General features: G+C 43.2%; 1 protein-coding gene across 4 annotated transcripts in view; it reads right to left on the bottom strand.

Annotated features, from left to right (window-relative positions):
• The window catches only part of SRPK2 (SRSF protein kinase 2), a 144,888-nt gene extending 122,466 nt beyond the window's left edge, over window positions 1-22,422 (bottom strand). For 3 of the 4 annotated variants that reach the window (XM_040544595.1, XM_040544596.1, XM_040544590.1), the window contains exons 1-2: window positions 22,018-22,422; window positions 21,841-21,919 (exon numbers count right to left, since the gene is read on the bottom strand). In XM_040544595.1, coding sequence (XP_040400529.1) covers window positions 21,841-21,919; window positions 22,018-22,033 — 95 coding nt within the window. In that variant the 5' untranslated portion in view covers window positions 22,034-22,422. The remainder of the gene's footprint in view (window positions 1-21,840; window positions 21,920-22,017) is intronic. The other variant, XM_040544592.1, reaches the window with a different exon arrangement.
• Between the last annotated feature and the right edge of the window lie 806 nt (window positions 22,423-23,228).

The following is a 23,228-nucleotide window of genomic DNA, read 5'->3' on the forward strand; positions in this document are numbered from 1 at the left end:
ATCTATCCTGTCTTCAGTTTACTATAGATCTTCTTGCTGTAACAGCAAAGCTAAGTACCCTAAATATAGGAAATAAAATGCAGAACAAGCCCTGTTTTATCTAATATAAGAGGAAAACTACTTTCAAAACATTTCTGATAGCAAGTTTGGCTTAGTAGTTAAAGAAAAAAGACAAGAAGTTTCTAGTATTTATGCAGTTTTTCCATTGCTATTTCATTCTGATCCAAACCAACATATACACATAAGAGAGTCATACAGTTAGAGACAGCTCTGTTCTTTGGTCAGATTACATCCCCTTCAGTATCTATTGGAAACCCAGATGCTTATTATGCAGCACTAGGAACAGCTGATTGACAAGACCATATGTCACTTTAATCCCTTCTGCTCGTTTGTACTTATTTCTAGAGGCTAATAGACAAAAAAGTATGAATTACATTCCAATCAAAAATTTGTAATATTGTTTCCAAACTGTTTAGTGGTTGTTATTTTAGTATTCTTGGAAATAAAGCCAGCATACAGGAAAAAATAAATGAATTATAATCACAGAATGGTTTAGGTTGGAAGGGACCTTAAAGATCACGCAGTTCCAATCCCCTCTGCCATGGGCAGGGACACCTCCCACCAGACCAGGTTGCTCAAAGCCCCATCCAACCTGTTCCACTGCCTCACCAGCCTCACAGTAAAGGATTTCTTCCTTATATGTAAGGAAGATATCCTTAGATATCTTCTATTCCCCCTTCTCCTATCCCTACACCCCCTGACAAAGAGTCCCTCCCAGCTTTTTTAGGCACTGGAAGGCCACTGTAAGGTCTCTCCAGAGCCTTCTCCAGGCTGAACAACCCCAACTCCCTCAGCCTGTCTTTGCAGGAGAGGTGCTCCAGTCCTCTGATCATCCTCATGGCTCTCCTCCGGACTCATTCTAAAACATCCATGTCCTTCTTGTGCTGAGGCCCCAGAGCTGAATGCAGGGCTCCAGGTGGGGTCTCATGAGAGCAGAGCAGAGGGGCACAATCACATCCCTCGCCCTGCTGGCCACGCTTCTGGTGATGCAACCCAGGACACGGTTGACTTTCTGGGCTGCAAGCACACATTGCTGGCTCACGTTGAGCTTCTCATCCACCAACACCCCCAGGTCCTTCTCCTCAGGGCTGCTCTCAATCCATTCTCCACCCAGCCTGTGTTTGTGCTTGGGATTGCCCCGGCCCAGCTGCAGGACCTTGCACTTGGCCTTGTTGAACCTCATGAGGTTCGCACAGGCCCACCTCTCAGGCCTGCCCAGGTCCCTCTGGATGCCATCCCTTCCCTCCTGCGTGTCGGTCGTACCACACAGCTTGGTGCCATCGGCAAACTTGGTGAGGGTGCACTCAATCCCACTGCCCATGCTGCTGACAAACATGTTAAACAGCACCAGTCACAATACCGATCCATGAGAAATGCCACTCATCACTGATCTCCGCTTGGACATTGAGATATTGAATTTGAACAAGCAATTATTTTCAACCAACAGTTTGCTTTTAAAATCACTATTTTTTCCCCATTTTTTTAATCTTGTCACTTAAACAAGAGCCAAAAGGGCCAACTGTACCCTGGGGAGCATCAGGCACAGCACTGCCAGCTGGGCGAGGGAAGGGATTGTCCCACTCTGCTCTGCAATGGTGAGGCCTCACCTCCAGTACTGTGTGCAGTTTGGGGAGCCACAGTGTAAGGACATGAAACTATTAGAGAGCGTCCAAGGGAGGGCTACAAAGATGGTGAAGGGCCTAGAGGGCAAGATGTATGAGGATGGCTGAGGTCCCTGGGTTTGCTCAGCCCAGAGCAGAGCAGGCTGAGGGGAGGCCTCATGCAGGCCTGCAGCTCCCTCACGAGGGGAGCGGAGGGGCAGGCGCTGAGCTCTGCTCTCTGGGGACAGCGACAGGACCCGAGGGAACGGCATGGAGCTGGGACAGGGGAGGGTCAGGCTGGGTGTTAGGGAAAGGTTCTGCACCCAGAGGGTGGTCGGGCACTGGGACAGGCTCCCCAGGGCAGTGGGCACAGCACCGAGCTGCCGGAGTTCAAGGAGCATTTGGACAGCGCTCTCAGACACACGGTCTGATTTTGGGGTGGTCCTGGGTGGAGCCAGGGGTTGGACTTAATGATCCTTGTGGGTACCAACTGGGATATTCTGTGATTCCATGGTTAAAAGAGTATCATGCCTATGTAATTCTCACGTCTCTCCAACCCCCCACCACCACCACCTTTTCTTTCCTCCCCTCAATCATAATCACTAGTTCAAACATTTTAAAAACTGCATGGAATCATCAGGGCTACTAAGTTTCTACAAGTTTTATGAAAAAGCAGGGAAGAAGAAAAATCCCTACCAGTACCTCACAGAGGGGAAGTCAGGGAGAGCCCAGCTTGTCCAGCTGCTGAGGGCCAGGCACTAGCTGGGCAACCAGCCCAGGTCAAACGCCAAGGCAGTCCCCACAAGCGCTGCTCTTCCTGCCCAGCCGGCACATCACACAGACTCAGGTCGTAGCTACAGGGGAAGCTCAGATCTTCATGCAGGTGGCCATCGACTTCAGCAAGGGAGGTTCAGTATTGCACTAGGTACGCTTAAGAGACAAGGAACACCCATGTTTATTGAAGAGGGCCCACTGAAGAAGAGGAGAGAGCAAAGGTATTAAGGTATGAGTGGGAATTATGGGAGGTATTATGGGAATTATTTTGGTAGGTATTATGGGAACAGAACTGAACAGACCTGGGATTTGTGATGGTGAGTAGAGAGGCGTAACCACAGCAAATGCAAAAGAGAGCCAAGGCTACTGTGGTGGAGAGATACACATGGTATGGGATGAAAGTGCATGTAGAACCAAAGCATTTCGTATAACTCCTCTAATCTATGCAGCCCTCTGAAATGTGTGATAACACTTAATTATCCACTTCACAGTCACTGTCCTTCATCTGTATTACCTGCTTTAACCTTTAACTAATTGGTGTTATTAGAGCATGTCTCATATATATCGTTTATATAAATTTGCACACAAATATATGGAATACAAAGACAAGAATTATTATACGTTTTATACATTTCATACAAAAACGCTACTGATGTCATTGTCAGGAAAGAAAAGACAATTCTTTTTTCCTCAAACTTTGAACAGATATATAGACCAGATGTTTTAAGCAAAAATACTCTAAAATACTTGTAAGGTCTCTCCATTATTTCCTGGCATATTTTTTAATCTACTTTAGAACACAGACAGTATTTCTATAATGGAGAAAGATCAGGCCTTGCAAACGCTTTCAAGGCTTTTCAACTATTTCAGATAAAATTTCTATTCGATACGCAATGCTACATAGCTTTGTCTATTTAAACATAAAAGCCTCTTGAGCTTCCTTTACGATGGCAGGCAAGAGTTCTTTTGAGAAGAAATAACAATTTTTCTAATGAAATCTTGAATAAACATGTTAAACAAACAAAACCAAAAGCAGCTCTGCAAACCACCAACATTAAGATGCTACTTTAACAAGATTTAGCCTTAAGAGATCTTTACAGAGCCATTTTGCAAATGAGAACTTTCCCACTATCTACTACTGCAATTCCTAGCACTGAAACCATTTTTAAGATGTTAATGAAATTGTTAAAGGCCTATAGGCTTTCTGTAAATAAAAAATAAAAAAGTTTGTATTTGAATTTTAACTCAAAACAGGTCCCCTTAACATTTTTCAAATGTACAGAGAGAGCCCCCTTCTCTGATACCGTTGCTACTTATAGTAGGAGAGCTACTTGAAAATATTCCCTCAGACATGCTGATCTAAGCACCATCTTTTGAATTCCAAGAACATCCATTCCCCTGGAAAAAGATCCAGGATGTCATTTTATTTAGGCATCACCAGAGTAGCACTAAATTTATGCCTTGTCACTTCCTGGCTGCCTCTTGCAAGCTTTGAAATCACCTGAGCTGCAGCAAGGGTCAGAGCGTGGCAGCAGTTTTATGAATTCAGTAAATTTGCATTGAGGTTAGCTGAACAAAGAGCAGTGATTACTCCTCACTACAGACCACACAAAGCAAGCCAGCATAGCCCAGTAAACATGGTGCTGTCTTTGTACTGGGCCGCTGGCTTTGAGTTCAGCTCCAAACGCACGTATCAGGACTTACCAGGATTTGTCTGCACTTGCCTTGGCCTGCCTGAAGATTTGTTTTAGTATTCAGCAGCAACGGCCTACTGATCAAATGACTTCTACCTGCTACGTTTCAGCTGTAGCTTGGCTTTGTACAATCATGCGGTGCAACAGTTATTGTTATATGTGTATCTGTAACTAACACACCAATAAACAGCAGTTATTTTGTGTTAAATGAACTACTTAATATGCTGGAATAAAAAGCAGCATAAGGGGGTAAAGACATGGAACAACTGTAGAGGACTAGAAAGACACATGATGATAGAGGCCCAGAGCTACCAACAACTCACCTGCTATACTACACACCACTATAGAGTAAATCTGGATAGATTAACATGGATTGTAACATGGATTTGCAAGACAGTGAAGAAAGACCAAATTGTAGAATGCATTGGCAAACACATAAAAACGACCCAAGTAGAGCGAAGAGGAAGAAACTACAAACATCAGCATCACCCTGATGATGCCAGTGGAGGGCTCAGGATGCTGGTGACTGGCCATATCCTTCCCTCCTGACAGATAAAGCCACCCACCTTGGAAGGGTGGGCAGAGGGAGAGCAGAGACTGCAAAGCTTGTACATTTACCGTTTTGACTGTACAGAAAACATACAAATCACTGTAATTTGACCACTAATAATTCTTTGATTGCACTGATAAGTCTTTCACTAGACTGAGAACAAATTCCTGACTCCGCAAACAGTGATCATTCCTTCTGTTCATAATAAAATCTGAAGTGTAACAAATTCAAGCAACCCATTTGAAACCTGGATGCAATGAAGTGGTGAGAAGAGGCTCTCAGATTTGGAAGGTGAGGGGATATAGATGGATGCACTAGTAGCTATTTTCTCTGAGGGGAGACACGTAGCTGCTACAGAGCTACAGTACCTCAGCAGCTGGTGGGTGAGGACCACGCTGCAAACATGGGAGATGCACATGGAAGAACTTCAGGCTGAAAAGAACATAGCTGGCATATGGGAGCCCCAGCTGGGTTTGCTCCCTCACAGACTCCATAAAGACTCCATAAAGAAAAGACCGAGTTCAGAATAAAGTTCATTTACTGTCCCCTAAATAAAATGGACAATGTATTACTAGGAAAGGGGATAGCAAGCAATTTTGTTTATATACACACACACGCAGACATGCTCTCTTCACCTCACTAATTCCCAGTATCCAATTTTCACAAAAATGTTTCAGCCTTTGGGGTGTTTGCTCACAGCAATTGGAGTGTACGCATTTCTTCTCCGTTACCGAAATACTACATTGCAAATCACACTTTTCTGCTACAGTACTGGTCCCCTCACTCAGCCTCTTCTATTTCCTTCTTCCAAATGCCCCAACCATATCGATGTAGAGCTGCTTATGATGACATTTCCCTATCTAAACACATTCACCTGTTATTCTGATATTCTAGGCATAAATGTATTTTCAGTAAATCTGGGCTTTCCTGTTCTCCATTGCTGCTGATAAAAAGCAGAAATTAAATTCTATTTCAGGAAACAGGGTGAAGGTGCTTCTAATTCCTGATTAAGTTTTAATTCCATATTATCTATGGTAATGCAGTTTGAAGGAAATTACTATCATCTTAAACAGAAACAAGGCAGCTTGCTTCTTTATACTTCACTTGCTTATAACATTGTCATGCTTTGATGAGCACACCCCAGGAAGCTAACCCACAAAAAAAGGTGATATTATTAGGCAAAAAACTGAGAGGACCAATTTCTCTACAGTTCCTGAAACACCAAGATCACACACTTCATTCCTGCTATTTTCAAACAGCTGCTTTATTACTGATATAAAATTCATGGCACTGACACAAACATTGCTGTGGAACAAAATCTGAGTAGGAGCTTTGAGAAGCAGCCTCTCAGAATTAGTTATCAACTCATCTTCCTGCTCCACAGCGATCATTGCTAAATCAGACATGCCAGCTCCTGATGCACCACAGTTCAGAGTTTAAGACACTAATTTAAACCATGTGCAGTTTCAATTCAAGTCAATACCTCAGGGGTGTGAACTCTAATTAGGAAGAAGCTGGCACACATTCAGTTCCATTGCCCTTGCATAGTGCTGTCTTAAAAACACTCTGAATAAACTAACAGCACAAGCGTTTTTTGCATTTTCTCCATCAGGTCTTGATAGTATGGTAGAACAACCAAACGTCCTATCTGTTCTGGTTCTGCCTTTTTTTCTTAAGTTCTTGCAAGAAGTAGAGTCAAAAAAAACAACTTTAAACATTTGGTTTGCTGTGGTGTTAATGAACTTAGTTACAACATCAGAAGGTATTTAATTTACATGTTTCCTACGATCAGTCACACCACGTTAGTATTTAGCAAGCTGTCCTAAAAAACAAGAAATATCAGAGAACTAACTTCCACTTTTATAAAAAAAAAGTTGTCATTATTTTTTATATTGCTCCAAAACTGCATACTTATTGACTCCAAAGCATGAACTTCGATTTTGTGTGTTGTTCATTTCCAGCATTCATTTTCTTTGTTTCTCCTGCAACCTGTGACAGCTCAGGCACACGTCTTCAGGCCCTCCACCAAGTTAGTGGGATGGCCACAAGTGGTGGCTAACCTGAGGACAGAGAAGCTGGCAGCAGGCACAGACCAGTCCACACACAGCAAGCACCAAAATGAATCGGAAAGCTCAAGACCTTTTTGCAAGGGAAGTGAGTAACATCTGGGGATTGTGACACTGAAACAGAAGCAAAGGAGAAGTAGCAAAGCCCACAAGCCAGCTGTGGGACTGTTGGTCATACGTTCCCACAGACCAGCAGGGAGAAAGAACCCCCCAGTTTACCAAAAAGAATGGTGAATCAAAATTAACAACCAAAACTTCTCTATCAAATTCACCAGTAGTGTCAACTCATACTTCGTCTCTAACTCGACACCTTTGGCCATAACGGCCAGCACTATGCGTCTTTAAAACCGGATGTCCCACCACACCTGATCCATCTTAGATTGCCACGTATTCTCCTATGACACCTCCCAAGATAGATGAAGCTTTCCATAAAAGGATGTTTATTTCAAATGACAAATCAAAACTAACACAAAGCATTTGGGTGAATGCAATATCCCCAAAATACATTTAGCCTGTTGATTCTTTTCAATTCTACTATTCAAACCACATTCCCATTTAATACCAGTGGTCTGTAACGTGAGTACCACACACCATACACTGCCATATGGAAAAACTACAATGAAAACAGGAAGGGTCCAAGAGTAAAACTGTTTTCTTTCAATATACATACTAAGCTGTGGTTTATTTTAATGCTCCTTTTAATTGCAGCTATTAAAAAATCCTCTGTTCTCACCAGCCTTGCAAAGCACAGGGCAAGGGTTAAGATCAGCAGCAATCCCAGAGAAGGTGCAAGGGCAGGGGAAGGGAAGCTGGTCTACTTTTACTTTGTCTCACAATCTTCATTCCTCAGACAAACATTCTCATTACACAGAACAGGCTTTTCTGGCCTCAAAAATAAAACCTAAAGAAAATACTACTTCTATTTCTCAGTATTAGTAACATGAGAAATCATTTGATTTTCTGCACTGTGTTTCCTGTAGAACATGCAGAACTTTTGCTAGCTTTGTTGAACATTCTATGATAAACTAATCAATTCTCAACAATACCTGTTTTAGACAACTGAGGAAAATCAAGGACTGTCTCCTGAATAGTTTTAACCTAGTTTCTAGATGCTGGATATGCTGAACAATGACACAACTTGGTTTAGCAGTGACACTGCAATACTTAAAAGTAACTATTCCCTATTGAACACCAAGGTAGTTATCTGGTGAACTAAAAGAAATTGGTAATGTTGGCCTTGTTCTTTAGAGCTCTGTCTCACATTTTAAGGCAACTGAATATTCACACATTGCATTTTCACATCCAGCCTTGACTGTGAGCACACCCAGATTACATCTACCCACAACAGCAACACTGAGTTCATCACAAAGCTTGCAGTTCCCATGACTGCTAGTCCCTGATTAAAGAGTGACTCTATAAAATGCATAGTGCTGGAAGCATCTACTAAAATTGCTGTGTTATCTTGTCAAAATTGTTGACACGATTCATGACTTACAAGTTGATACATAGCAAGCATTTCTGTGAAACACCAAGTATATGAAAATCTCTAAATTTACATTAAAAAATAGAAGTAAAGCTGTAATAGCATTCAACTGGAATTTGATTAAATGCCCACGATCTGTATCATGAGACTTGGAAAACAACATGTGCTGGAACACTGTGCTACTAATATGCAAGACAGGTAGCCCCAAGAAACAGACTGCCTTAAAAAAACAAGGGCACAAGAGTAAAATGTTTTTAGATACTATTATCTGTAAAGATGATTCCTATTCTTTTGACCTAGATCTCATAATAGTATTGTGAAGCTTCTGCTCTTTTTCAAGTTTCCCTGACACTGCTACGATTTTAAAGCATTCACCTGAGAAGAGATTCTGGCAACTGGAGGTCTGTCATACTGTGCTTTGTGACACCAGGAAAGGGAACTTGAAAGAAGTTTACATTTCTGATTTCCTCAGGGCTCCCTGTTTCATGAAAATGCTGAATTGTGTGACTGTGCAGCTAAGAAGAAAAAAATCATTTTAATAATATAAACAGCCTCAGTCTGACCAAATCACCGCCTCCGTTTTGTAACTCAGAGTTACATGGCCTCAGTCAACCAGCAAGTTGATACCTGCATATTAGAAAAACTTGAGAGCAAAGCTTCCCTTTTAATCACTTGTCCTCTAACTCCATCGGTCTTTTGCTCTTGATTATTCAGCAGAAAAGATATAAAGCTATTGTCCTTCCATGAGACCAAAGCCTAGCACAGCCTATAATCCTGTGATTGACATCTGCACAAGGCAGGCTGAAATAACAAGATTGAAATTCCTCAGGCATCTTAACTCTTATTTCGCAGGTGAGTGAATTACTGAGCTACTACATAAGCAGGAGAACCAAAGCTTTAAAACAGAGCTAGTTGTTCACAGCAAGAGGCAAAAACCCAAACACTTGATATTGATGATTTTAGCTCCCAATCTCACCTTGGCATCAAACTCAGAGCTGCAGTTGGCATTGATTGTATGGCAAAAGCAGCATTTCGGGCAGTCCCAGTCCTTCAGTATTTTGTACTCCTTGGCTAATGCATGCCTGCCAGCCCCTTCTTCTTTACCTTTGTGTACCTGGGTTTACAAATGCTCTTCTCAAACACATATTCTACTCATTCAATGTAGAGTATGATTTAGCTAACTTCCTGTAAGCAGGAAGGAGTTGCAAAACTGAGCAGCATGTGTTAGATCACTCCAGCCTCTTCTGGGTCTAGGTTTATGGACAGTGGTCAGGCTTACAGGTACTGGAAGATGTTACAAGTTGTCTTCTGAGGAGGTCTTAAAAATCTAAGAGCTGCCACACTAATTCAGATCAAATACCTATCTAGGCCAGTATCATACCACTAGGTGACAAACATATGTTTAGAGATAAGCATAGAAGTGGATTACTCTATATTAGGAAAAAATTACATGGCTGTGTTTCAGCAAACTCTTGGGAAGTCAAACTGCACCTATGCTATAATACCCTTAAAAACTACTGATGGTTCTAATATCCAGCCTTATCCTTCTTAATTTCATTTATAATTTGGCCTCTACAACATATAGCAGACACATTCTGCTGTTTGTACTGCATAAAAAATATTTTTGCATTAAAGTCATCTCTGTGTACCATTGTTTCGTAATGAAAAATGGCAAGTTATTCATTATTCACTTTCTGTACCAGTTATGATTTTTCAGGCACATCTACAAGCTATTGCTTAACCATCTTTACAGGTCTGAAAAGCACTGGTCATAAATGAAGCTGTCCAATATCCCTGATCTCCTTTAGTGTCTCCTCCTTCGAGCAACTTCTTGTTCTACAACATCATTTTTGAGATGGTAAGATGAGAGCCATGTAACATGAGCACAAATATAAAGAACTATTTACATAGTAGCATAATTTTAGATTTATGATTAGCTCTCAAACATTTCAATGGCTGTGCCAAAAAATAAGCTGTGCCAAGCTCATCCACTCAGGGGTTTTCTTAGTATGAATATTTAAATTGTTCCTAAATGTCTCCACCATTTTTACCCGTTTATTTTTAAATAAGCCTCCTCTCACATTAGTGCTTTTCAACAGTTATATCGTGAACCAGACATTTTGCTCTGTTCAGGATTAAGAATTGTTTCTCTTCTTGCAGTGTCTGTCTGCGTTCCCAGAAACAGCCCTCCTCTGTAGAGTTTAACAATCATTCAGAATTACACCTTGTTATACTTAATTTGCAGAATTCTTCCACCCACATACTTTTCCTTCTCAGCTGTGACTAAAGCTCCCTGCACAGTCGGTCAAGTCAGTAAGAACTCTAACACAATGCTCCTTCCAAGTACCATGGAATTGCAATCCACAAAGACAAATAATCTTTTGAGGCCGCTAATGCTTAACGTGCTCGACTGTGATAATGATCACTTCTCCAGCTACTCCACCACTCCGTCACCAGCATACAGCTCACTCCCTACAACAAAATCACCTTCTGTTCATCACAGTTACGAGGTCCTGCATCACTAGCCTCCTGTAAAGCAGACATAAATACAAGTTCATTCATGTTAGCGTATAGTATTTTGTTTCATTTGTCTTGTTTAAATAAAGTTGTTTTGCTGTGTACCTTACTTATCTACAGCCTTAGCTGCACTTAACTGGCATTCTTTCAATTACTTTCTACCTGGACTGTAGTAAATTATTTTGCTTATTTTGCCTTATTTTCTTCATGGATTCAGTTCTCTTTCTGCAAGATGCATGACCTCAAACTGTCCGAACGTCCCATGCCAAAGTCAGTAAGTGACCGCTGGCTACTCCTACTCTGGTAGGAGGGAGAAATAAAACCTGCAGTCTTAGGGCACTTTCACAGTCCCCTGTTGAATGACAGCCCGGGCCCAGCCTGGCTCCCTGCCCACAGTTCAGCAGGACAAATCCAGACCAAAGCCTAAGCTTCTGAAGTCGCTCAGAAGGAATTCAGAATTTTACACCAGTCTGAATTTTGCTTTCACAAACGCCTAGGCGGGGAAGTCCTGAATCAAAAGCAGCTCTGTACAGCAAATAGCTGTTTCTTTCTTAAGCCTGCTGGAAGCGGAAGGACCCATCCTGCTCTCCGGACTGCATGCACCCCCTTGAAAGCACAGCTCAATTATGCATTTCCTCTCCTCTTACCGCAAGCTCGCAGGCAGCCGGTCACAGAATGCAGTCACATGCATCTGCAAGCTCAGAGCAACTACCTAGGAAGCTCTTCTATAAGTGCTTGGTACAAACCCCTGTATGCAGCTCAGCCTATGAAGATAGAATAACAACACATAAAGGTGAGCAGCAGCGGAAGGCAGCAAGCAGACAAGTGAACAACCAAACAGGAGAATTACTGTGGTGAGGAAAGAGAAATTGAAGAAACAGATCAATTAAGAAAGAGAGCCCCAAGAGAGAATTTTCTTTAGACCCATGAATACAAGAAAAATATCATTGTAGAACAATTTGAAAATTAGTAAACAACTGATTTCAATATCAGAATTTAAGATAGAGGTATTGTACTTAGTTCTGGCTCTTATCCCTACAAGAACAGAGATATTAAACCTTTTTCCTCAGGGCTAGGAAAATATAATTGACCTTTAACTATGGAGCTCTCCCTTCCATTTTTCAAAACCTGCAAACAAAGCATTGACAATAGCTCAAGGCAACTGAAGCCCTTGATGCTTTCAGTCTCCTCCATTTAAATTACTGACTTTTAATTGACCAACCTTAGCCGAGGAAAAACAGCAAGGCACCAATACTATCAAGAAACATTATCTCACAGAGGTCTGTTCTGTGGTTTGCCTTTAACCAAAAGGTTCAAGATAGGTCGTCTTTGGCATTAACACTCAAAGAGACTGCCCAGAACATGACTTCATTACGCAGGACTCTGAGATCAAAGCCAAAAATATGCCAGCTGGTTTGGCGGACAAAACCAAAACGTGTGGTATTTAACTTTATGCACTGCTTTCATCATAGGATTTCCAAATGCGTAGCCTGAATTTAAAACGGTACACACAAGTCAAAAAAGTTTCTATATTTACAGAAGTTCACTTTGAAACTTAATAGACCATCTTTTTCAGCCCAAAAGCTTATGCAATGTCTTCCATTAAACACAGAGGCTTTTTCTATCTGCTCCAGCAGATAGAAATTGCTGCAATTACACTCTGTAACGTGTGCTTTATTATACCACGCTTCTCTCCAGCCATTTCTCCACGTATATTCTGCATATGATCAGAAGTCCACTCAAATCCAATAGGTCCCACAAAGGGAGCTCGTCCTAAAAGAGGAGCTACTACTAGGGTAGAGAAGGGGGCACAGGAGGAAGAATACTCCCAAAGCTCTGCTGACTTTAAACAGCACCACCCCTCTTACAGCGTGCTGTAACACGACTGTTGAACAGATTAAAAGGGAGAAATGAGAAAGCAAGGGTAAGGGTCATGAAAATGAGAGTACAGACAGGAAAACCAGGAAGCAAGGGTTATCACTTTAAATATATGAAAGCCAACATTATTTTAAAGGTCTGAATACTGGGAACTGTAAAGACAGGTGGAAAGGCAATTTTTTTGTTGCTTCAAATCTTAGTACCCTTTAAAATGTTTTTAAAAAGTCTAACAAAATAGGGCCCCAATCCAAAGTCCCAGTAGTAAATTAGAATAGAATTAGTTATTGATTATTAGAATACAGGCTAGATTACAAAGATAAGAGCTGGGCACAATTACAACAAGAGTAATCAGAAAAGGAAATGATTACCAATCTAACTGCTGTATAACAACACTTTCATTAACCATCCCATCCCCTTTTTCTGTACAGGACTGAGACCACCTCACCTGCTTTCCTTAGATACTGGCATAACTTGGGGTACTATCCTTCTGAATCTTTCCTAGCCCTTTTTAAAAGCTATTAAAAATTAACACGACCTTCTCTGACAGTTTTCAGTGAATCATTCCGAGACCAAAAAAAAAAAGGCATGCTGACACTTTTGATACAGTTCTTAAATTCTGAATTCAAATTATTATCTTTGTTTCATATCACACCATTCAAGACAGAAAGCAACTGCCCTCAAAGCTGTACAAAACCAAACAGAACAATTTTAATTGACCGGCTCTTTTCCACAGCATTTCTCTCAATACAATGTGACATGTCACATAAAAGCCTGTCTCAAGCTAGTGTCAGAATTATGTTAGATATGGAAAAACAAAGACTTTTCATGATCTCACAGCTATACACAATGGTTAAGAAAAGCACAAAATCGTATTTCAGATGATCCCCCCCAATCCTGTGGAAGAAGACACCTCTATCAATAGACTGGACTCACTGTTTATTTCTGAACAGTGAAGAATCTGAGAAAGCTTGAGAGCATTACAAAAATGAGGAGGTACTCCACAGAAGCGTCCTTCAAGGGCAAAGTTTTCTTGTAAGAGCTTTTCTTGCGCAGGCCTATGCCAACAAGCAAAGGGGCACCTGACAGTAAGTTTTAAGTTAGCATTTACATTCTCTTACAGTCCCTGAACGCATCACAATTGATGGGCAGATACAGGACTACCTCAAACTTTGCAGGTGCAAGGTCATTCTCTATAGGAAGCCTTAGAGGTACACAGGTAGCCTTTGATCAGCTAACAGAATCCACCCAGCAAACACCTACGTGCATGGGAACTCCCTGATAGAGGCCGCTCTTAAAAACACAACTTAGCTGTCACAGTGGCCATAGTACAAAATGATTATTTTGTTTAAGCATAACAAATGCACATGAGGAAGCATTAAAATACTCCTGTAATATCCTGACACATCAACTTTCTAGTCTTCCTCACATATTTAGATCCAGGCTTCCTTCAAAGGATTAAAATAATAACGTATATAGAATGTAAAAGTTATGTGTACATATATATGGGTGTGGGTGTGTGAACATATACACACACACCATACAGTAGATGATTTTAAAATCTAGTAGTATTTTCACAAGACAAAGCAGGAAAAGGAAGCTAGATAAGGTTTACTGCCTAAAGCTCATTGTCCGTCTTAAGCAATTACTGCCAGAGACCAAACCGTTTTCATTTTCAGTAGAGATATGGATTTACTCTTTTATTACGGACCATAAGAAGACAAACAGATCGGCACTCTGTGAACACCCTCAGAATAGCCGTGTGCTTACAAGGAGCGTGTGCGGCTTCCACTACTGCCCTACAGTTCATTAGTTAACAGAGAAGTCGTCTGCGCTGCCTCTAGCTTCTCCCATGAAAAGTTGGCAATACTGAAGACTCCAATCCTTGAAAAACAGGAACGGAATTTAAAACAAAAATCAGTTTTTAAATACGAAATCTTAAGTCTCTTCAGAATAACTAATAAAGTTACCAAGGTATTGTGTTTGTTCCTCTGCAGGACCAGCAGTTCTTCTCTACGTGAGGAAACAGAGATAGTTCAATCTAATGCAATGCTTTGATATAAGGCTCTCATCATTCCACACTTCTACTGCTTTCATGGAATTTCTAGCTTTGCTAGACACATTTACTTCTACGTCACAAAATACTACAGACAATGCTTGAGACTGAACCCTAGCTTTACCTGAGAAAAGTCACACTATAAGACAGCGACAAAGAAGTAGGATATCTAGCACAGCTGTGAGAATGGGTTTCTTTCCAGGTTTTACTTCTGTCCTTTGTCTTGATAATCTACAGCTACCAAAAAGAATCGTTTGTGCACCCTCCAGTCTTTTTTCCCTCCCCACATACTAAATCTTCATAATGGTCAAAAAGGATATTTAGGACACGATCAAGAAGCTAAGTAGTAAAGGAATTCTTTCTTTCATGTTAACTGGTGTGAATTCAATCAGGTTATCCAAAACTAAACACTGGACCAAATCACATTATTTTTGTCAAACCAAATCAAATTTATTATACAGTCTGATATTCTCATTTATTCAGTAAAGATTTCCAATATATATCTTCAAATTGTAGTTTAAAAAAAAAAAAAAAAAAGAAGCCAATAACTTACAGTCTGTCCTTATTTTGATAACGAAAGGAAGAGAGACATGTTTATATTTCAAATTCCACACCCAGGCCTTGTCCACAAAATTTATTACCATCCTGCTCCGTAGTTAGAGAAGAACAAGTTAAACAAAACAAAAATGCACTGCAGAACAAGCGGCCCTGTCCTTTATCATGAAATAACAGCCCAATAGCTCATCTCAATATGATCTGAAACACGAAATGCAGTCATTTTCCCTCCCCAACCAAGGCACTCTTGTTCAATAGTATTGCGCTGAACTTCATTTTTCTATAAGAAGACTGTTATACAATGTTATTTCATCAAATAGAATTACTACAAATGAGGTTAAAGTGCCGGGATGGTTTCTGCAGTCATTGCCTCTTCAGAAAGGCATGAATCTTGACAGATTTTTATGATCAGGTAATTCTTTGATAATAGATGTGCTTATATGACAATCACAGAATGGTTTGGGTTAGAAGAAACCTTAAAGACCACCCAATTCCAACCCCCTGCCATGGGCAGGGACACCTCCCACCAGACCAGGTTGCCCAAAGCCCCATCCAGCCTGGCCTTGAACACCTCCAGGGATGGGGCATCCACAGCTTCTCTGGGCAGCCTCAGTCAGGGCCTCACCACCCTCAGAGTGAAGAATTTCCTCCTAACCTCTAATCTAAACCTCCTTTCATTTAGTTTAAAACCATTCCCCCTTGTCCTGTCATTATCTCATTGATCAAAAAGTTGCTCTCCATCTTTTTTATAAGTCTCCTTTAAGTATTGAAAAGGTGCAATGAGGTCTCCCCAGAGCCTTCTCTTCAGGCTGAACATCCCCAGCTTTCAGATTTTCTTCACAGGAGAAGTGCTCCAGCCCTCTGATCATCTTCGTGGCCTTCCTCTGGACACACTGTAACAGCTCCATATCCTTCTTGTGCTGTGGGCCCCAGACCTGAACACAGGGCTCCAGGTGGGGCCTCACAAGGGCAGAGCAGCGGGGCACGATCCCCTCCCTCCCCTGCTGGCCACCCCTCTGTTGGTGCAGCCCAGGACGCAGTTGGCCTTCTGGGCTGCAAGCACGCACTGCTGGCTCGTGTCGAGCTTTTTGTCCACCAGAACCCCCGAGTCCTTCTCTGCAGGGCTGCTCTCAGTGAGTTCTTCTCCCAGTCTGTGCTCATGTCTGAGATTGCCCCGACCCAGGTGCAGCACCTTGCACTTGGACTTGCTGAACCTCATTAGGTTCATGTAGACCCACTTCTCAAGCTTGCCCAGGTCCCTCTGGATGGCATCCCTTCCTTCTGGGGTATCGACTGCACCACTCAGCTTGCTGTCATCTGAAAACTTGCTGAGGTTGCACTCGATACGACTGTCTACATCGTTGATAAAGATACCAAACAGCACTGGTCCCAGGACAGACCCCTGAGGGACAAAGCTCGTTACCAGCCTCCACCTGGACACAGAGCCATTGACCACCATTCTCTGGATGCAACCTTCAAGCCAATTCCTTATCCACCAGGTGTTCCACCCTTCAAAACCATCCCTCTCCATTTTGGCGATCAGGATGTCATGTGGGACTGTGTCAAAGGCCTTGCAGAAGTCCAGGTAGATGACATTGGTCTAGGTAAATGGTCTTCCCTCGTCAACTGATGCGGTCACTCCATCACAGAAGGCCACCAGACTGGTCAGGCAGGATTTGCCCTTGGTGAAGCTGTGCTGGCTGTCTCAGGTCACCTCCTTGTCCTGTACGTGCCTTGCATTGCTTCCAGGAGGATCTGTTCCAGGACCTTTCCAGGCACAGAGGTGAGGCTCACCAGTCTGCAGTTCCCCGGATCCTCTTTTCTACCCTTTTTAAAATGGGAGTGATGTTTCCCCTTTTCCTGTCACCAGGGACCTCACCTGACTGCCAGGACTTTTTAAGTATGATGGAGAGAGGCTTGGCAGCTCCATCAGCAAGTTCCCTCAGGACCCTGGATGCATGGCATCAGGCCCCATAGACTCGTACCTGTTCAGTTTCATCAGGTGGTCTTGAACCCGCTCTTCACTTAAAGTAGGAGGGACTCTGCTCCCCCCAGCCTTCACCTAGGGGCTCAGGAAAAATACCTACAGGTTCACAGACAATAACGACTGTCAGTATACAAATCTGCAAGGAGACCTTAGCAGCATATTAGAAATTCTAGAGCCATTTCCATTTCAGAAATTAGGTTGATTAGAGCTTTGTGATATTTTCTTACTATATGACGCCAGGAGCTGCCATACGTCAAAATGAATGAACACACCTAGTAACACACACATGCTACATTACACTGAAATTTACTTCAGATTCTCTTGGATTCCACAGAAGTCTTTGCTAGCTGTTTTATTATGACATTACAAAGGTGAACATTAGTCTGACTCAGGCATTTAAGCTCAAGCATGTCACAACTCCTACTTAAATTTCTGTAATCAATACATGCAATTATTTACTTCTTTACAAAAGAATTGTTAGTATTATCTCTATACTACTAAAATCAACTTTGTTTCTCTCAGCTGAATCCTTCTCTATGTTGTACTCTTTAAGAGGGTACAATGTTAAGCACCTGAAGCCTACGTACACTGAGTGGGCAAATAACCAAGGTAAGACAGCTGTAGCCTTGTGGTACACACAGCTTAATAAAACCTTAAGAAAATTTGACAGAAACAGGAAAATAAACCTCTGACTAAAATATTCTTAGCAAGAAGACAAAAGGCTATTGAGAAAGGAGGCAAGAGTAGCAATCCCATCAACATCACATTTTGAGTAAATACCCCAATCCGATACTGAGAGTGGACTTCTTAAATTGATCCACCCTAGGATAGGATAGATATCTAGGATATACAAATAGAAAAAAAGCAAATAAACAAAACACATTTCCCATATACATACCCTTGAGAAAAAAAAAAGAATAAGGTTAGAGGGTTTTCAAAAGTTCTGCAAGCAAAAAATAAATTAAGCCAATGACAGTCACCATAACACTGTGCAAGATGGGTATTTTCTCCTCAAAGACTGACTCTCATTAAGAGAGGGTTGAAAAGCACTGTGCTAGAGAAACATTGACAAGCAAAAGCAGTGGATCATTTTCAGGCGCTAAGGTACAACAACGATGTCATATATCCAAAAAACTTGACAGCTGTGCAATACCTAATGGCCCCAAGAAGCTAGTTATAAAGAAGTGCGCAGTAGAGAAATCTGGCACTTCCCAAGTTATCTAAGATACGTATTCCTCACCACTCTAAAGAAGTATCACATGGTCATCATGACCTGTTCAGAAGTATTGATTAAAGACAAAACCAAAAACTCACTCTACAAGAAAACTGAAAAGGTGATCTTAGTCTCTGGACTTAGGCATTTGATGGTTGGACTTGGTAATCTTAAAGGTCTTTTCCAACCTAAAAGATTCTGTGATTTGCACTGAAGTATTCAACACATTAATCAATCCTCTCTCCATACATCCATAAGCCACATGTTATCAACTGGATCTTTTACATGCAAAACTCTATCCTTTAACTTTGGGTAGAAATTTAGAGTAAACGTTTAATATACAAACATCTTATTGCATATGGCTTCTGTCATATTCATTTACACATGCCTTGTTTTTATTTTGCTCAGCTTTAAGACAGAGATTTGTTCTAGCTGAAGCCAATACTAGTCTGACTAAAAAGAAGAGCTTATCATTCAGCTGAATGCAAAACTTCGCCATACCTCAGGGCACCTCTTACTGGGCTCTACCAGTGCTAAATAAAGGACAATAAACAAGCTTGCGTATCTGTAAGCGAGTTTACCTCTGAACATGGGCATTTGTTGAAAATGCTACTTCACAGACCTCTCTCAACGCAGACCTCACTTTTAAGGAGAAATAATTCACAGAGGACCGGAACTAACCATTTTCATTAATCTTCTGCCTGACTCAGAAAATACATAAACGGCTTGTACACGCTGCATGAGAGTCCATCTATTATTACCAAAAGCAAATGCTAACCACTGTTTTTAAATAGCGAAATATTGTTCTTTTTCAGTAGTCTGCGTGACTGAATGCGAAGTGAGGCCATACCAACTATGTTTTATTATTACATACAATTTTAGATATAGTCTTGATCCAAGACAAAGTGTTTTCGCTTCAGAACATGAGTCATTTACCTTCTACTTTCTTGTTTTTCCCACCTATTACCAAAGTAATCCGGATTCACCTCCACCAGTTCTCATCACTGACTTAAGGGGGTCAACGCTGAGCAGGCCCAGGATTGATCTCGCAGCCTTCCATGGCAATCAAGGTCATAACAGACAAAAAGCTATTCAGCGTCAAAGAGCACTGTAATTTCTTCTTCTTCCTGTGTCATCATCCTAATACTATTCAAACAAAAGCCTGCAAGTAAGTTACAATGCGATGTAGCTCTCCCAGCCAATTCTAGAAGAGGAATCCTGCAGTTCCTTTGAAGCACATTGTTACCAGCAACAATGGAAGTTGCTCTATAAAGCTACAACCCAACAGAGAAGAGCGTTAAAAAAAAAAAAAAAAGCAGTTTTGGATTCAAAATTGAGTCACAATTAAGTAATTCACTACTTGGAAGTTACGTTACAGAATTTCTGCCCCCCAGATATCAACATTTTCATTCACATGATGCGTGCCACAGACACGCTACAGCTCTAACACACTGGTATGTGCTGTAACAGCTGGATTAAAAGAAAGGATAAGAACTGGAAAAAACTGACACTTCTGATGAGATTTCTTTTCTGAAATAATGCTCACCATTCGCTTTACATTGGGCGCCTAAACCACGTATTTCACTCTATACAGGGAGACTTTAAATCTTGCAAGGAGTTTCCCAAGAAGCATAAAACGGAGTAGGAGGTCTCAATACCACACATGTGGTTTGAAGAGAAAAGAAAGCAAACACAGCAGAAAAGAAATGACGGCTCCGATGTCTACCACAGCAAAACCACCGTTTCCCGAGGCAACTGAACAGATTGGGCCACTGCATCTGGAAATGCCGACTCAGTATGGCAAATGGCCAGCTCCTGACTGCGCACCCTGACTTAACAGTGGCCAGTTTCTTCAAACTGAAAAAGAGTACCAGCTCTGTGCTTACTGAGAGAGTCTGTGAAAGGAAACTTTTGACAGACTCATTCAGCAAGACATCCCACTGCAGCCCTGGTTTAAAACAAAATGTAATAGTAATCATTAAACACTATGATCTAACTAGAACAAAAAGCTATTAATAATTTGCTGGTTAAGACTCTACGAAAGCTACAAAAACCTAGAGGTTTTTATAGGAACCTAGAGTTCCTGTAAAATTTGACGTGTTTCTGTTTTCAAAGTGGTAAAACAAAACCACGTAACGTTACAAACTGACTTTCAAAAAGATTTCAGGAAACAATAGAACCAACCCAATCATATTGTATATATTGTGCCCAAGATTTATTTCCGTTGCAATAATTCCAACTTCATGCAACCACAAGCGTAACGTGGCATCTGTACAACACTGGAGAAAAGAGCAGTAGCAGAACAGGGTGCAGACGACATTTAACTGTTAAAGCCTGATGACCACTGCCACAGAATTTCATCCTGCACTGGTTCCACCTGTCTCACAAGGAGAAAGGAAGCTCACTTATGGTAACTAAAAAAAGTAAATTAATACCAGGATCTGGTGGAGGCTTTTATTTCTTCCTATAGAAATCAAAAAGAAAAGGACCTTCCCCTTGAATTACTTTCAATAACACGTAGCCATACCTTTACCCCATCACATACACATGCTTATCAATTACATCTAGCTACGTTATTTTCTGTAACACGTAGCCATACCTTTATCCCATCACTTACACGTGCTCACTGGTTACATCCAGCTCCCCTGGTCTAAAGACGGGGCAATCAGGACAAGAGGGGAGCGTGGGGCATCGGGACGCGTGTTTGCCCGGCGGAACAAAGTACGACCCCCAAGGGACAGACACAAAGCCGAGAGGCTAGGTCACGCTTCCTAAGCCACCAGTAAGGTCTCACTGAACCAAACGCAGTTCGAGTTAGTGCAAGAAGCACGTAACACTGTGAGGAGCAAAACTAAACCAGGGAAAACTCCAAAGCTGCCTTATCCCAGGAAGGGCTCCTAGGAAAGAGCTGCCCAAGCGGGAGCACGACAGAGACGTGCGTGAGCTTAAAAACAGGTATCGGAGAGCGAGAACGGATGGAGAACGCGAAGACAGGAGGGCAAAACACGACGATTTCTGTCAGTACCCGCAACAGGCACTTAAATTAAATAAAACACGGACAGCCCAGGGCGGCTGGACCCGGCTGGAGCGAGGGAAGGTGCCGTGAGGAGGCGGCAGGGACAGGCAGGGGGCTGCTCGCAGCCGGGCGGTGCGGGGCAGATGGCGGAACACAAGGCACGGCAAGAGGAAGGGCACCGCCGGGGGGGGCTCGGAAAGAGCCAGGCGGCGGCGGCGGCGGCGCCCCGGGAGGGCTCGGCCCCCGGAGGGCTGGGCGACAAGGACAGGCCGGGCCCGGAGCCGCGGAGGGGCTGGGGACGGGGCTGAGGGGACGGGGCGGCGCCGCGATGGCCGTTACGGGGCGCAGCCGAACGGTGGGAGGAGGCAGGGAACGGGGGGTCCCCGTACTCACTTCTTGTGGGGCGGCTTGTCCCTCCTGCCCGCCGCCGCCGGCTGCTTGGGCCGCCGCCTGCGGGCCTGCAGGGCCAGCACTGCGGGGAGGAGAGAAGAACAATCGTGAGACGGCGTTAGCAGCGGCTGCCCTGCCACCCACTCCCCCCCCAAAAAACCCCATCTCCCGCTGCGGTACCTTTGCGCGAGTTCATCGCCCCGCGCCGCACGCTCCGGCCGGACTCGAACCCGGGTCCTCGCCGCTCCGCCGCGCCCTGCCTTGCCCTGCCCTGCCCCTGCCGCGTCCCCGCACCGGGCACCGGCCGGCAGCAGCGGCACCCCCGCCCCGCCCCGCCCCGCTCCGCGCCGACACCCAGTGCGCAGGCGCAGGCGCTGGCGGCGGGGCCGGGGCCGGAAAGGCGGGGGCGGGGCGGCGGCAGGTGGCGGCGGGAGCGCACCTGAGGCGAGGCGAGGGGCTGGTGCCTGCTGCCTGGTCGGCCCCTCGGTGGCAGCCTGTTGGGCTCCGCTTTGCTTGTTGTTTATTAATTATTATTGTTATTGAGGGGTGTGCTCCGCACTGTGATGCTGTAAACTTTGTGGCAGCTTATTCTAATAAAGAATTATTTCGTAGAATCATTAATAAAGACATCCAATATCGTCTGGTGCAACCGCCCCTACCACCAGTATCACCAGTTAAACCATGTCCCTAAGCACCATCTAAGTATTTGTGTGAAATCTGGTGCTCATTCCACAGATTGCCATGCACGCGGTTCTGAGGGATTTCAGGGAAGGGATGGCAGAGGCAGGCAATGTGCGGGGCTCCCTGAGCTCAAAAAGAGGCAGCTCTGCCCTCCACCAGCAGCCACCTCCAGGGGCCCACCCTTGGGTGTCCCTGAGGGGGTTTGTTCAGCTTGGGGAGCCAAGTGAAGCCGCCCAAACACCACCCTCATCGTCCTTTTGCTGCTCCATGCTCGGGGTCATGGCAAGGGAAGGATGAGAGGAGCCCAGCGGCCCTGGAAGTGCCCTTCTGCGTCCCCAGCAGCCACCTGGGGCTAGGTCAGCCTCAGCTTATCGGGAACTGCGGGGTCAGGTGCCAGAAGCAATTAACCTCATGACACAAATCCAGGGAAATTAGATTTCCTTAATTCTGATTCTCACTAAGTTATTTGTCACGACTGACAATTCTGTACAAGGTTTTTTTTCTTCCCACAGACCACGATAGTAACGTGGTGTCACGGTGCCCACGAAGCCAGGTTCTGTTTGGTTATGACCTGTTGAAAGCTGTCATCTATTTCTGCTGTGCATAGCACGCCTCAATTTTTGACACTTGTTATGACTTTGAAATTTTGTGTAGTCACAATTTCTAATTATGCTTGATGCAGAACATGATCTGGATCAGACTGAGAACTC

This window comes from Cygnus olor, chromosome 1, assembly GCF_009769625.2.
Source record: "Cygnus olor isolate bCygOlo1 chromosome 1, bCygOlo1.pri.v2, whole genome shotgun sequence".
In the NCBI taxonomy this organism is placed as follows: Eukaryota; Metazoa; Chordata; class Aves; order Anseriformes; family Anatidae; genus Cygnus; species Cygnus olor.